This window comes from Antrostomus carolinensis, unplaced genomic scaffold (assembly GCF_000700745.2).
Source record: "Antrostomus carolinensis isolate BGI_N321 unplaced genomic scaffold, ASM70074v2 scaffold13515, whole genome shotgun sequence".
Taxonomy (NCBI): domain Eukaryota; kingdom Metazoa; phylum Chordata; class Aves; order Caprimulgiformes; family Caprimulgidae; genus Antrostomus; species Antrostomus carolinensis.
The window spans coordinates 19,489-34,184 of record NW_010318487.1 but is presented as its reverse complement, the minus strand read 5'-3'; the positions used below and the strand labels follow the sequence as shown (position 1 = coordinate 34,184).

General features: G+C 34.8%; 1 protein-coding gene across 1 annotated transcript in view; it reads right to left on the bottom strand.

The window, feature by feature from the left end:
• NRCAM (neuronal cell adhesion molecule) overlaps positions 1 to 14,310 on the bottom strand; it is a 35,960-nt gene extending 21,650 nt beyond the window's left edge. Inside the window, exons 1-7 of the mRNA XM_029085181.1 lie at positions 14,199 to 14,310; positions 11,937 to 11,954; positions 9,782 to 9,887; positions 6,748 to 6,944; positions 5,734 to 5,856; positions 5,182 to 5,352; positions 2,109 to 2,220 (exon numbers count right to left, since the gene is read on the bottom strand). Of these exons, the coding sequence (XP_028941014.1) occupies positions 2,109 to 2,220; positions 5,182 to 5,352; positions 5,734 to 5,856; positions 6,748 to 6,944; positions 9,782 to 9,887; positions 11,937 to 11,954; positions 14,199 to 14,289 (818 nt within the window). The 5' untranslated portion in view covers positions 14,290 to 14,310. The remainder of the gene's footprint in view (positions 1 to 2,108; positions 2,221 to 5,181; positions 5,353 to 5,733; positions 5,857 to 6,747; positions 6,945 to 9,781; positions 9,888 to 11,936; positions 11,955 to 14,198) is intronic.
• Positions 14,311 to 14,696: the final 386 nt, after the last annotated feature.

Genomic DNA, 14,696 nt, shown 5'->3' with positions numbered 1-14,696 from the left:
AGTCCTGGAGGGCAACAGGCTGACCATGAGCCAACAATGTGCACTTGTGGCCAAGAAGGCCAACGGCATCCTGGGATGCATAAAGAAGAGTGTGGCCAGCAGGCCAAGGGAGGTTCTCCTCCGCCTCTACTCTGCCTTGGTGAGGCCTCACCTGGAGTACTGTGTTGAGTTCTGGGCTCTCCAGCTCAAGAAGGACAAGGAACCACTGGAGAGAGTCCAGCACAGGGCCACTAAGACGATTATGGGACTGGAGCATCTATTATAGGAGGAAAGGCTGAGAGAGCTGGGAATGTTTAGTCTAGAGAAGAGGAGGCTGAGAGGGGATCTCATCAATGCTTATAAATATCTAAAAGGTGGGTGTCAGGAGGATGGGGCCAGACTCTTCTCAGTGGTGTCCAGTGACAGGACAAGGGACAATGGTCACAAACTGGAAAACAGGAGGTTCAACCTAAACATAAGGAAATAATTCTTTACTTTGAGGGTAACAGGCTGTTCAGAGAGGTTGTAGAGTCTCCCACTCTGGAGACATTCAAAACTCGCCTGGACATGTTCCTGTGTGTTCTACTCTAGGTGATCCTTCTCTAGCAGTGGGGTTCGACTAGATGATCTTCAGAGGTCCCTTCCAACACCTTCCATTCTGTGATTTTGTGACAGCTGCTTGTCAATGCACCATGTCTAAATCTTGGCTATGCCCCATGTTGTCCACTGAAATTGCAAGTTGTCCAAACCCATGGAGATATACTTTTAAAATTACAAGAAATTACAAAGTGTTGCTTACTAGAATGTCCTCTCTCAAAGAGTAATGACTCAAGGCAAATATTCCCTTACCAGTCTAATATCCCATATTTTACAAAAGAAGCACCTAGCAAAGTTGACTTTTAATTATGGTATAAGTAATTAGGAATAGTTGTTTTAAACAAAATCTGAATCTGGCCCTTTGTGGACAACTATGCAAGGTTCCCTCATTGAATTTTTTTTTTTTTTAAATTACATGGCAGCTAAAGACACAAAGCTATATAATGTATAATATTCTATTTTTTCCCTGTTTTTATCCAGCCATTTTACTGGAGTTTGGATCACTGAATCACTTCTATTGCAGTATTCAAAAAGCATGTAACTATAGAGCAGACAAAGATTACCTGAGCTGATGCTACTCCCACTCATAGGTGTGGTTTTGCTAGTGGTGCTAGACACCTGAGCAGAGCACAAATGAGACAGAAACACTGCACTGTTGCTTGTATCAAGCTGTGTCAAGCTATGCATGAGCATGCCTTGCAGAGCTTATGCAAGTGAACAAATGAGCATGATTCTGTGCTGCATGATTTGCAATTACTGGCTTCCCTCATGGCTACCTGCATTATATGCTTTCATATGCACTGCAAACATGTTTCCAGTTTCTGAAATAGGCACTAAAGATTTTCCACTTCTGCACTAAACAATCTATTCTCAGATTTCTTCCTGAGAATGAAACTGATGTAAGATCAAATTAATTCATAAAGTTAAATTGCTCTTCACTAATTTCCTACTTGCACAATAAGTAGCAGAAGCAAACTTGCATTACATCGAAGAAACAAGTACCAATTAAACTCAATTACAATGAGAAATTGGATATAAGCAGCTGAAGGTATATTCTAACAACTCCCACCTAGCTGATCTATTAAGTAATTATTAGCATATGTAAGTAGCTTCTTCAGATTAGACCAGCAGATTCTTATCTATTTTTATATAATTCAAAAGCCTAATGATTGTAAATGTAGGAAAAAAAAAGAGGTTTGACTCCTCAGTGCAATTCTGCAGATGTGTGTCCAAGTTTAGCCTATGCATCCTTTGCTTGTGTCCTTTAAAAATCAATGGTACAACGTAAATCCTGTGTGTAGGGTTTGGGGTTATGAGAAGGCAGAGGCTGTATTTATGTCCATAGTCAGTTTGAAAACCTGCTGATGTCCAAATAAATGGTGGACTTCCTCAAATGAGCTGTTTCCATACTACATTTCTGTTTCTTTTAAATACCTAAGCTTATACACTGGTAACATTTTAAGCATCTCTGAAATATTTCCCTCTGTTTCTGTATTTTTATTTAGAAAAACACTGTCTAAAAAGTAACTCACAATCCTGCTGCAATGCACTCCAACAAAAGCACATTTCCTCTGAGTTCCACTTTGGTACTCGTGCTACCTGTTGGTGTTAGAAGAATTGGCTTCCTCTCTGTAACTGGCTTTGCTGGAACAAGAAAAAATTAAAAAAAAAAAATTAAAATTTTATTTTAATACTGATCAAATGCATACATCCATTCTCACATTTTGGACAGAGATTTTACTCCACATTAGCCATTTAGTTAAACACTATGTTACACAGCTATACAGCTCAACAAATTAGGTTTTTGACAGACATATCTCAACCTGTTAAATGCTGTAATTTTGAACACATACATGAAAAATGTTATTATTAAAGATGGGAGCAACTGATACATAGTTTTTACATAGGAAACTGTGCAGTCTGATGGATGGATGTAGAGCTTTTATCCTAAGAAGCTGCTATTCACTTCAGCAGAACTATTACAGGGAGTAAGAGGTCACTGATGTGAGTCGTAGTACAAGAGTGAAAGTTATCAAAAATTTCTGGGCTTCCATCAAAACACAAATAAAACAATATTATTGTATTTAGAACTACAAACCAAGGGGATAAAAGATACCCTCCACTTTGCAATATGCGTTGTTCAGTATTTTCTAGACATCGTGAGGCATCTTTTCAGAAGTTAAGCCTGGTTTTCTCCTCTTATTATATATTTAATTTTAACTCAAGCTGTTCTCCAGTCTGATAATAAAGAACCACTGATTAACCCATAAGAAATAACCAGAGTAAACAGAAATCTATAAATATAAGATTCATTTCTGACATAATACTCTGTTGGCTTTTGAAGTATTATTATTGGGGAGGGACTTCTTACAAAGGCAGGTAGTTATAGAACAAGGGGTAATCGCTTTAAGATGAAAGAGGGTAGGTTTAGATTAGATATTAGGAAGAAAATATTGACTGTGAGGGTGGTAAGACACCGGAACAAGTTGTCCAGGGAAGTTGTGGATGTCCCCTCCCTGGAAGCATTTAAGGCTAGGTTGGATGGGACTTTGAGCAACCTGATCTAGTGGAAGATGTCCCTGCTGATGGCAGGGGGGTTGGAACTAGATGACCTTTAAGGTCCAATCCAACCCTAACCATTCTGACTCTATGATTATGGTATTTCATGTGCCTTCATGGCAGTCAGAATAAGAGTGCATTCTGTAATAATAGAGTGCTTCTGTAAATACTCTTTTATATTAATTTTATATTATATTCTGTAAATGTTCTTTTATATTAATTTTAAAATACAGAATTAAATTGCTCTAAAATACAGTAGCAGTCTGTATCATTACAGCAAATTATTGTATTTTTTTAAAAAGTGAGCCAGAACATAATAAACTTATTTATTAGCATACAGGATTTTCTGATAGATTAAGATTAATAGAATACTTGATAGTAATACAGTATGTGCTATGAATTCCTTAAAAACTAGTACACTAACAACTTAAAGTTGGGAGAAAAGGATGGTCTAGAGTGACGAGCACAGCTGATAGTCACAGGCAATAACTCATGTGCCCAATTTTAGCACTGCTAAGGACTGCTGACTCATTTTGCAAGACTATGCAAATTCAGAAGAATTACCTCTGGCATTTCTGAATTGTGAGCCAACGAAATGGTGTTTTCCTCACTAAATGTAGCTAATATATGATTCTGTGTTCAGGCACATATTTCTTGTTTGTTCCTGAATGGCATCTTATTTTTATGCAGAGGATTGAAATATTCTGTGCCCGTGTTTTATTTTAGATTTCCATAAGTAAGGGTTTAATATGTTCATTTGACAAAGAAAAAGACAAAAATAGAATAAATATCATGTATTTTCTATCTATCTCACACAATATCACACAGAGAGTTTATAACATCAAGTGTTATGGTATCAGTGTTGCTCCGAAGTCAGCCTTGCTAAACACACGTATACCTGTTCAGAAGGATTTAATTCACAATATACAAAAGACCATTCAACACAGATTAATTTAAAAGATCAGCTTAAACACCAGACAAACAACACTAATCTTTTCCCCTACAAAGTTATTTATACAGATAGTATTAAAGTGTTTAGATTTTAATTAATTCCAGTTTTACACTTATGAAATATGTTAAAAATGAATGGCACATTGATGAAATTATTAAATGTGAAATGCATCTGTTAAATGCTTCATTGTTGTTACTTATTATGCAGCATGTGATATTGAATAGTCCTAGTGATAATGATCACATCCAACTACTAGTTAAATTGGAGAGAAAATATAAACAAGCAACACAGTATAGAAGAAATCAAATAGACAATTTGTAATATCTGCCCCAGTGTGAAAGGACTCATTTATTATAAGAGGTTTTATTTTTTCTGAGACATATGTTACAATAGCATTGAAACACTGAATATTTGAAAGGATCACACTGTGCAGTCCCTTTCTAAAGCATGTATTATCACTAGCACTAATAGCACCTTTATTAGAAACTGAAAAGGGAGCAGAAGGTTAAGTAGCCATGGAGGTGAAGTTAGTTAACTAAATGCTACTGTAAAACAGGGAGTATCAGTGGGGACCAGTATAACTCACCACCATAAATATCAGTGTCACTCAAATTAGCAGCTATAGTGTCATTCAATGAATCCACTGAAATAAACAGAATATCGTGAAGAATGCATACAAGAGGGATAAATCAAAGTACTGGGAATCAAAAGGTGATGATATGGCCACGGTGAGTTAATCAAATGATTGATTAATTTGTTTCAATAGTTAAAATAATCATAAGAACTTGATATTCTTGGGTTTGAAAACCATTTGGAAACTATTATTTTTTATACTATTTTTTCAATACTTCAAATCTCACAAAACATTTTTTTCAAAAGACAAAGCCTGGTAAAGAGAAAAAAAACAGTTTTAAAAATGAATTATATGTCAGGAAAATTGGAGATAATATTTTAATTTTATACAGTAATGTAATTTCCTATTCAGAATTAAAATGACAAAAATCCCTAGCGTAACACTGCTTAACTTTGGCAAATAACTTGAGAATTCTGGATAAATACTATATAAGTATGCAATTAGGTAATGCAATACCTACTTGAAAAGACTTTTACAGAAATGGGTTGTTTCTGCTGTATAGTTTGTGTATGATTAAATCTTGCATAGCAGATATAGTCCTCTCGGGTGTCTTCTGGTTGTACATTCGAAAAATAAAGGTCTCCATTTAGACCTTGGGAAACTCTTTCACTTTGAGGCAGCCTTTGGAAAGCTAAGGGAAAACAAGAAAGTATTCATCTCAATTATAATACACACTCCATTGTTATCAGCTGTAGACTCCACATTTGTTCCATTTTCGGTGTTTGTAGGTTTGTAAATATTTAGACCTTCCGAAGTTTCCTCTAGAGCTCCCTTCTCTTCCCAATCTTCCCCAGTGTGTTAATTTACAACTTACATTAAGATCTTCAGCTGCTTTTGGCTTCATGCTTTTGGGCTGAATGTCTGCTTGTTTCTTCATTTCTACAGAAACGGAAATTCTTTGAATTTTAACTTAGAAGGAAAAACTCCACCATCTGTGGTCTTGGTAAGCAATGATCAACTATGTAGAAAAACTGAAAAAAATAAACTAATTCTGCATAAAAACCAAACTCACCATTATCCATCCAAAATATTATAGGTGGTGGTAAGCCAACAGGAGGTCTGCAGTGTAGCACTAGTGAATCACCTTCTCGAACCTGATTTGGTTCTAGTTTTTCTTTCGTCCACAAAGGGGATCCTATAGAAAGTAATTTTAACACACACGCAAGCTATGGATTGACAAAAATTACAGAATTTAAGGAAGAAATGCACATAATATTAGAGAAAAATAGAAGAAGTATATGCATCAGAATGTTAAGTCCTATCATGTTTACTAAAGATTTAATTTTTGTTCTTATTTATGTTTCCTTGAGAGAAAAGTAGGTTTTCTTAAAAACATTTTGTACAGCAATGATTTGCTGAAAGTATAATTGACTGATTCAAATTATTTTGGCTACTCACTTAAAGATCTATAACAGTATCTCGGAAAGTTTTTACTACGATAATGGAAAAAAAAAAAAAAGTGATGCACTAAATTAGAAAAAAAGGTAGAGCTTCCTGAAACAGTATTACATACAGACAGTTTTATTAAAACGTGAGTAAAGCATATTTAAGCTGAGAAGCTTGAAAAACTGATCTGATATAAAAAATCACATAAAAAGCCACTAATAAAAAAAAAATAGCTTTATCTTCTTTTTGGGGCCAACTGTTTTGTATTAAAGTTACTTAAAAAACTATGGAATACATGCATCAGAAAGAGAATACAAATTGTCATCATCAGCGATGTGCACTGAGGATTTAAACATTTTATTCTAATCCTAGTGTCATATATACAACCCAATTTTAAACATTATAGGTCATCCAGACAGACCAAAAAAAAACCCAGAAAAGCATTTTGGTTATTAAGTTGTCTAAGGAATATCAGAGAGAACATGCAATAAGTGTGAATATCAGAAACTACACAATACCTTCTAACATGGTCACTTTGATAATTAAATTTTTAAGGCAGGAAAAAAAAAGTGAAACATTCATAAGAAAATAAGCAAACTGAAGTGTTTCATATTTTATGAGCATTAAGAGCATCACTTACTAGAAGGCCTTATAACGATATTGTTGGAAATGGCTGCTCCTCTTTCATTCCTTGCTGTACACTGGTACACTCCTTCATATGCTTCTGCCTTCCCACCATTCATAATATTTATGACGAGGGTCCCTGAATTTGGTTTCATTGTTACCTGTGCATCTTTATCTATATCAAAATGAGTTCCATTACGTGTCCAGGAGAAGCTAAAATAATAAAAACAAAAAGAAAAGTTTCTTCTTCATTTGCCTTTTGTAGATTGTATGGACAGAAAGAAGAAAAAAGCAATTTTGAGTAAGACATGATATTTTTTTCTTTAGCAGATAAGTAAGACTTGTTCCCAAACTAAATTAACTAATAAAGTAATAGAGCACTTATTAATACAAGAGAACTGGCAATACTTTAAGATAAAAGGCTTAGTTGGACTTGTTAACAGGAGTCATTTCAAAGTCAATATTTAAAAAAAAATTACATTAAAAGATTCTGAAGTTAATCATATATGGAAAATAACTGATTTTCTTTCTACAAAAGACGATACAGTAACATCTGTGAGAACTGATATTGCTAAAGCTGCATTAGTATTTCCATTATAAAACCTATTGTTGAAAGGGTTTATAAACCTGCCTTTAAAAACTTGCTCTGGGCTGAAATGTGTCATCTCAGGTCCCAGCAGGAGAGCTTTTCTTTTAATTGGTTTGGTCATTTTAAAGTCATGCATGTAAATTAGAGACTGTATGGTGAGTGTGATTTCTTTTCACTACTCTAATGCAAACAACCATGATTCTTGAAATTAAATTTTGCAGTCTTATAGCCCATAATTAATCTAGTAAATTTATACTGGTGTTACTCAAAGCAAGAGATGTTTTGAAAAGTAGTCGCTAAAAATAAACACTTTTAGAACTCACAAAATAAAGTGTAAAAAACCAGAGACTCACAGTGTGCGCATTATACTACTGTGAACACCAGTTTCTTACTTATTCTTTGTTAATGGCCAAAAGTATAGTTAGAGAGCTAGAACAACGCCTGTGAAGTGCTGAGCCCTCACAGGTTCAAATGTGAACAGCAGTTTTCCTACTCATTACTTTTCAGCTTCATAATCTTAAACACAAACACTACATATGCTAACTGGTTAGAATGCTTATTTAGTATAGACACATATGGCACTAGAAAAGTTCAAATTTAAAGTGATTTAAATTGTGGTCGGACCTTCTGCAGTAGGATGACAAGACTGGACACACTATTTGCACTTCGTGGTGGGGGAGAGCAGAAGAACTGGACCTGACCAGCAGCTCTGTGCCACGATGCAGTGCTTTTCTGAGGACTAGTGTGCATAGTGAAGCAATAGTGAACCTGTTTCTTACAACCTTGAAGGTGAAGCTGCACAACGTGGGATTTCTGTAATTCTCTGCTACCAATTACACTGAAGGATAAAAGGAACTGCAAGATAGCTTCAAATGAAAGGGGAAAAATGTGGTACAAAACCCTGAATTGGAGACACACAAAAGTCAGAATCTTTGCTGCTCAAGCTATAGGTAGCAGCACATGCATAAACTTTTATGCCAGCTGCTCCCACCAATAAGTTACTCTCCACAAACAATTCACACTCCTGGCTAGAAAGTTCACCTTCAACTTCAGAGCTTTGAAGCAGCTCAAGTTCCAATATGCCTTTGCAGGACATCAAGACTGATGGACCAGACTAATTACTGAAATAAATTATTTGGATGTCGTATCTTTAAAAATAAGCAAAATTAAGCACAAGCTTATAAAACTCATTAGAAAATTCTCCACTTAAATCCTGTCATTCCATCTGTAGCAGGGGAACAAAGTGAGACACAGGTTTGATGAGGAAGATGAGGCTGTACAGCAGGGACCCCTGGCATATGACTCAGATATGTCAGTCTCACGGACAGCGCTCTTAGTTTCTCAGGTAAACCCAACCCAAAAAAGGCCTTCAAGAGAAACATCTGCAGAAGCAGTACAGTTGTCCGAATGCACACGATGATTATCACATGATCTTCTAGGTCAGCAACCACTTGAGAATGGCATTGTGCCTGATAAATTAAAATACTGGTAAACACAGCAGCTTTATGTCACTCCTACCATTAACAGAACACTAGAAAGGGTAACGGTATCACAGATAATCTCCATCTTCTCCATTCCACTGCCCATCATGATAATGACCATGATCCCAAGGCAAGCAGAAGGAATAATGTAGAAAAAACCCTGGTTATTCAGAAGTACATTTAATGAGCTCTGTGTGTGTTGGAATGAGCAATTATACACTGACCTTGCTAATAAGTTGTAGCATAACACTACTGAGAACAGAGAGATGCACACTTCTCTTTATAGTCTCTGAAATCAGAAGCAGTAATTAGCAATGCCAGAATGCATCACAGCTACTGCTATTTCCAGTGCAGGTACATAATATCTTGAAAGCAGTAGTTTTCAAGTATTTCAAGACACTGAAACAATTTGGTTACAATTTCTGCCAAAACCAAAACTGAAGAATATTAAATACTAAATCAAGACTACTGCCAGATACACATTACATAACTTCTGACAAAATGCTTATGCATTTCAAGATAAGCCTCATAAAATGGAATTATTTACAAAACATTAAATTTGAATTTATTAGTGTTACACTGAATTTATCCAGTGTCCTTTCTTCTTAAGACATTATGCCTAAATCTGGAATGTGATCCTGGTCATAGTATGGCATACTTCTCAGTGCTTTCCATGGGCATTTACCTATCTACTCCTGTAATAATCAAGTATTATTTTATTGTTAGATCTTTTGAGGAGAAAAAAAAAAATACTACAGTTACTTGATGACTATAGAAAAGTTTAAATGTCGAAGATGAAAAGAATAAAATTTATGCCACTATCTTGTAGCTATTTCAATTAGAAAGGTAAGAGCCCACGCATGTTCCTGCACGTGCAAGGACACATATGCAGATACTTGTTAGTTTACAAAAGTTACATTATTTTCTCCTAGTTTTCCTATGCTATTAGGCCAACAAAAGCAAAACAAAACACTACTAACCTAGGAGGTGGCTTTCCTTTCGCTTCACACTGTATTACAATATTCTCTCGAGGGTCAACAATGTAATCTTTTGGAGATTGCTGAGTTATCGTAGGAGGTTGCGACACTTCATTATGGAATATAAGAAACAGAGAGGAATTTAACAATATTTCCAAAGGATCAGCAAGACAGTTTTATAAGCAGAGAAAGCAGAATGGCAATTAGCAATGAAAACATCGATAGAAGAGTGGGATTAAAGTATTCTTTGTATTAGGAGGCTGAAGCCCTCTACTCTTATAAATCAGTGTAGCTACAGTAACTCACAACTGAGCTATGCTGATTTACAGTGGATGAAGATCTTGGTCAAAAAGTTTAATGGATATAATTTCTATACATCAGACTTCAACAGATTTTCACAAAATGAAAGGATACTTGAATTCTAATTCCAACATATCATGAGTGAAGAGTTGTGAGACATATACCTACACAAAATGTTTCTTACTACACAGAAGGACAATAAAAATATATTGCTTTGTATTTCTAAATATTTTATGTTTTCACAAATTCTCTATGGGTTTAAACCTTTCACACATTCATTGTGTTCAACATATTGAGCTGATCTACAAAGCGTGCTTTTAGGAGTTACTTTTCAGGAGTAAAAAAGTGTTAGAAGTCAAAGACTACGTAAAAAATTACAAAAATAATAACTAGTTTTCAAATAGAATAAACATGTAGGAAAAATCTAGTATTGATTCTCCTTAAAAAGCCCACCAAAAATATAGTCAATCTCGTGAAACACCCTAGGAGAAAAAAACATTTAACTTTTATGATTTATCAAGTACTTTAGAATGAGTAGCACAAAACAGAATTTATTCACCAGACAAAGTAGCTGGTGCTTACCTATTTAAAGTAATTTATAAACTGTTGTCATTTTTATGCCCATTTTTGCATTAAAAAATCCTGTTTATAACAAGATAGTAAGAAAGGTATCTTCCTCAACATTATTCATCTGTTTATAGCTTAGTGTCACCTAAAGGAATCATTTTAATAACACACCCATGATCATCCCTGTCTAAATGTTGCAAATTGTCTGTCCAGCAAGACACCTTGCTACTATTTTGGGGTCATTTCTAGCTACTTCAGCAAAATATTTCAACCATTTGAGTCAGCTGTGTTCTCATGACTCACTCTAGCCAGTTAAAATTGTAAAACTGTGATTTTTATTTTAAGTTTTCCCTACCATTATACATTAAGTACTATTTTATTGCACAGAAAGAGTTAATAAGCTAGACGGGCATTTGGATATGCCAATAGAATATTTCACATCATATAACATCATGTTCAGTATATAAATGAGGGTCTCTCTCTCTCTTGCTCTCTGGCTTTCGCTCAGGCTCTTGCTCTTCTGGGATTGTGGTTTCACTTTCAGAATTGTCACTCCTCCAGGATTGTTATCGGGGAATTGGGGGGCTTGGTCAGTGGGTGGTGAGCAATTGCAGTGTGTATAATTAATTTGCATATTTTATTGCTGTTATTATTAACTTTATTTTTTTAATTTTTATTTTATTTAAATTATTAAATTGCTCTTATATCAACCTATGAGTCTCCTTACCCTTGGCCTGGGAGTCAGGGAGTGAGTGATTGGCTGTGTCTGGCTGTTAGCCAAGTGCTAGCCAAGTGAAACCACCACAGCACTGCACTTAAAACTTAATAAATTAACCATGACACTAGAGCTGAGTTAGGAGATCCAATAAAAGATTAGGTCTACTACTACGACTGTGTCCACTGTTTTTTAAGGACATAAAAGTATCTCTAACTGGCATGTGTAAAATAGTATATAAGTACATATATTCCAATAAATTTATTTTTTATCAAATGTATTTACTCCTGAAAGTAGTAGTAGGACATTGTTCATGCTGATTTTAAGCAAGGATCTTAATATTCAGAGAGCACACAATCAAAAATCACACAATTAATTTGTTCAAAATATCAGAACACTGATTTATATACAATAGTATTTTCTGAACACTGCATGCACAAAACATCTAGCTACAGCAAACACAGTTATCAACAAAGTGTCAGAATCACACATTTTTGGACTGCAAATTCAATTCGCAATGCAATCAGTATTAATTTTCAGCAGCACACAGCCTAGTTTTTGTGGACAGGAACTTACATTCTTCTAGAAGTTTTGCTTTTTTTCCCCCCATCAGAATCAGCAGTTGAATGGACAAATGGAGATTAAAGAGAAACATTTGTTAGTTAAAAGAAAACTAGCATTTTTGAGAGGGAAGATAAGTATCTCTGACAAGCACATTGGTCACCATTAAAAAGAAAATATTTAAAACATTTAGCACTGTAACCTATGCAGCAATGCCTGGAATTCCAGCCATGATTTCCATCATGTCAGATATTACTAGATTTATCTCAAAGTTCATGGTACAAGAAACTTTTCTGAAGTGTTGACTTTTTAAGGGCAACCATGGTATGTGATTTCGGCCTTGCAAGGACACAAAACACTGATACTGGGGAGACAGTAAATCAGAATTAATGGAGTGCATTGCCCTCATGCTGCAGTCAAAATCAATCCATCCATATGATCATATGGAAGAACAAAGAGAATGCTTCAGGCTAAAATTACTCTTACAAAGATGAAAGCACCTAATTCCACTCAACAGACATGCAACTTCTTTTTGTTTTAAAAATAACTAAACAAAAAAAAGCAACTTAGTTGTCACATCTTTATTGCTTACTTCAAATGTTTTGCATACGTGTCTCCTCCCCTTACATGAGTATGTAGAGAAGACCCACAGAAAATATAAGTCCTCTTGTGGTGCTCTCTCAGAGACCATTCTAACCATTATTTATGAAAGCAATAACATCATTGTAGATGTAATTTTGATTAATATTATTTTTGACTAAAAAATCAAGTATGTGACTTTATCAGACCTAACAAAGTTATTAAACATTATGTAGTAGGGAACAAGATAATTGAGAGTTATCATGATACATCTAAAAGGGATACTCATTTTTGTCTATTGATGCATTTCTGGTTAATTTAACCTGAAGTATTGCTCTATACAAAAGATATTAGAGTGGTGCACAATTTACATTAGTTTCTAAACTACAAGATGGATTTAAAATGAAAAAATATCTAGGGAGAAAAAATAGGATTAGAAAATAAAACATTAATTGATCGAACTTTTAAAGCCCTGTTTAAGCCACAGTTTTCTGCTCTAAAGGCTTTCATAGCTCAAGAAGCCTGATGTGATTCAGATATATTGATCTTGTTACAGAAATACAGGTCATTGGTTTGAGAGGCTTGTAAATATGTATGGGGGAAAAAACATCAAAGCAGTTGCAATTTATGGCAATGATTATTAAAGAAAAAACATGCATTTTATGGAAGGTAGGAAGGTATCAAAAACATGGGGGTAAAGAAAGCCATGCAGATTAGAATCACAGGCAAATTTACTGATGTATTAATACATCAGTTTAACACCAGGACTAATGTTCTCTTCTCTGGTAATTAGTTTAACAAAATAATAGCCACTGTGAGGTGCAACATGGTTCACTGAATTCTGAAAATGTGACCATGTTTATCTTAAGGAGAAAATGACAACCTGAAGCATGAATAAACTCATAAAATTAGCTATTAGGGCTACAAAATGCAGAAGCTACCATTACTTCCTTTTCAGCATGGACTACTACCTTCCAGGTTCCCCACTAACACAGTCTTATATTAGACAAGAATTTTAGATCTTGGGACTTCCCCTCTTCTAGATGTTTCCTCACTGGTTAATGCTAGAGTTCCCCGCTCAGCACACATGCTTTTAACTTAAGGTTAGTTAACTAACTGTTTTCAGGTACTCCTTAGGACATCTAAGAGCATAACTTACTCTTCTGGATCAAAAAGTAAGAGGCTTCCAGTGTCTGAATTTTAGGTATTTGAATCTTTTACTAGATCTCATATCAGCTCCTGGAAGCCTTTTATATGAAGACAACAGTAATTGCTTACAGGAACTAGGAATTGTCCTGGGGTTTTCAGCAAAATGTCAATATGAGCTTAATTTCACTAATAATTAGAATTTAACTGGGCTTCTCTGCCCTTCTTCATTTTCATCAAATAGTGTCCAATAAAGGCACACTGAAGTGTGACTATTTGTGAGAATCCTATATTAACCCTTACCAAGTGAACAACATAAGTCATTTTAATCTGCAGTTTTGAAAATCTTCAGTAAATTACTGTAAATATTAATAATCACAAAGTCCCGGCGGAAGCAAGCAAACACATTTCATGTTTAGCTCCATGTTGGAGTTATCTTCATTTTCCAATACAGAAATTATTTAATGATTTAATTAATTATTTAATTCTTCTATTTATTAATTCTATTATTTAATTATCTATTATGCACTTACTTAGCAGGTTAATACTTACAGTCAAGAGGTACATCCAATGCAGAAATCATTTGGCACAGAAATAGGACCAAGGAAACTTTGCTTGCAGATATGCTCTTCTTTTTCATCATGATTTTAGGCTGTATTGAGTAAATCACACCGAAGAATGAAGTTCAGCTACATCAGACTAGGTAGCTTGGAAAGTTATGTAAATATAGACAAGAAACCTGGTAAATAAAAATAAGAGAATAACAATATGCAGATATTATGGAGAATTGAATTATTATACCTTAATAATACTATGAAATACCAGCAGTGTACATATTATAACCAGTGATAATAGTTACAGCATGTGCTATAATGAAATCCAAGCAGAGATCCAGAAGTTCTTGGACATAAAGAGTTATATGGTACCTAGCTTTCAGTTAGGTATCTTAGCTTCTCTCTGCTCTGGAACTCTCTCTAATAGACAGCTGTAGATTGAATATAGAAGACTTCATGGATTGCCACGCTGAGGTGCTAGCTTATGTACTGTATA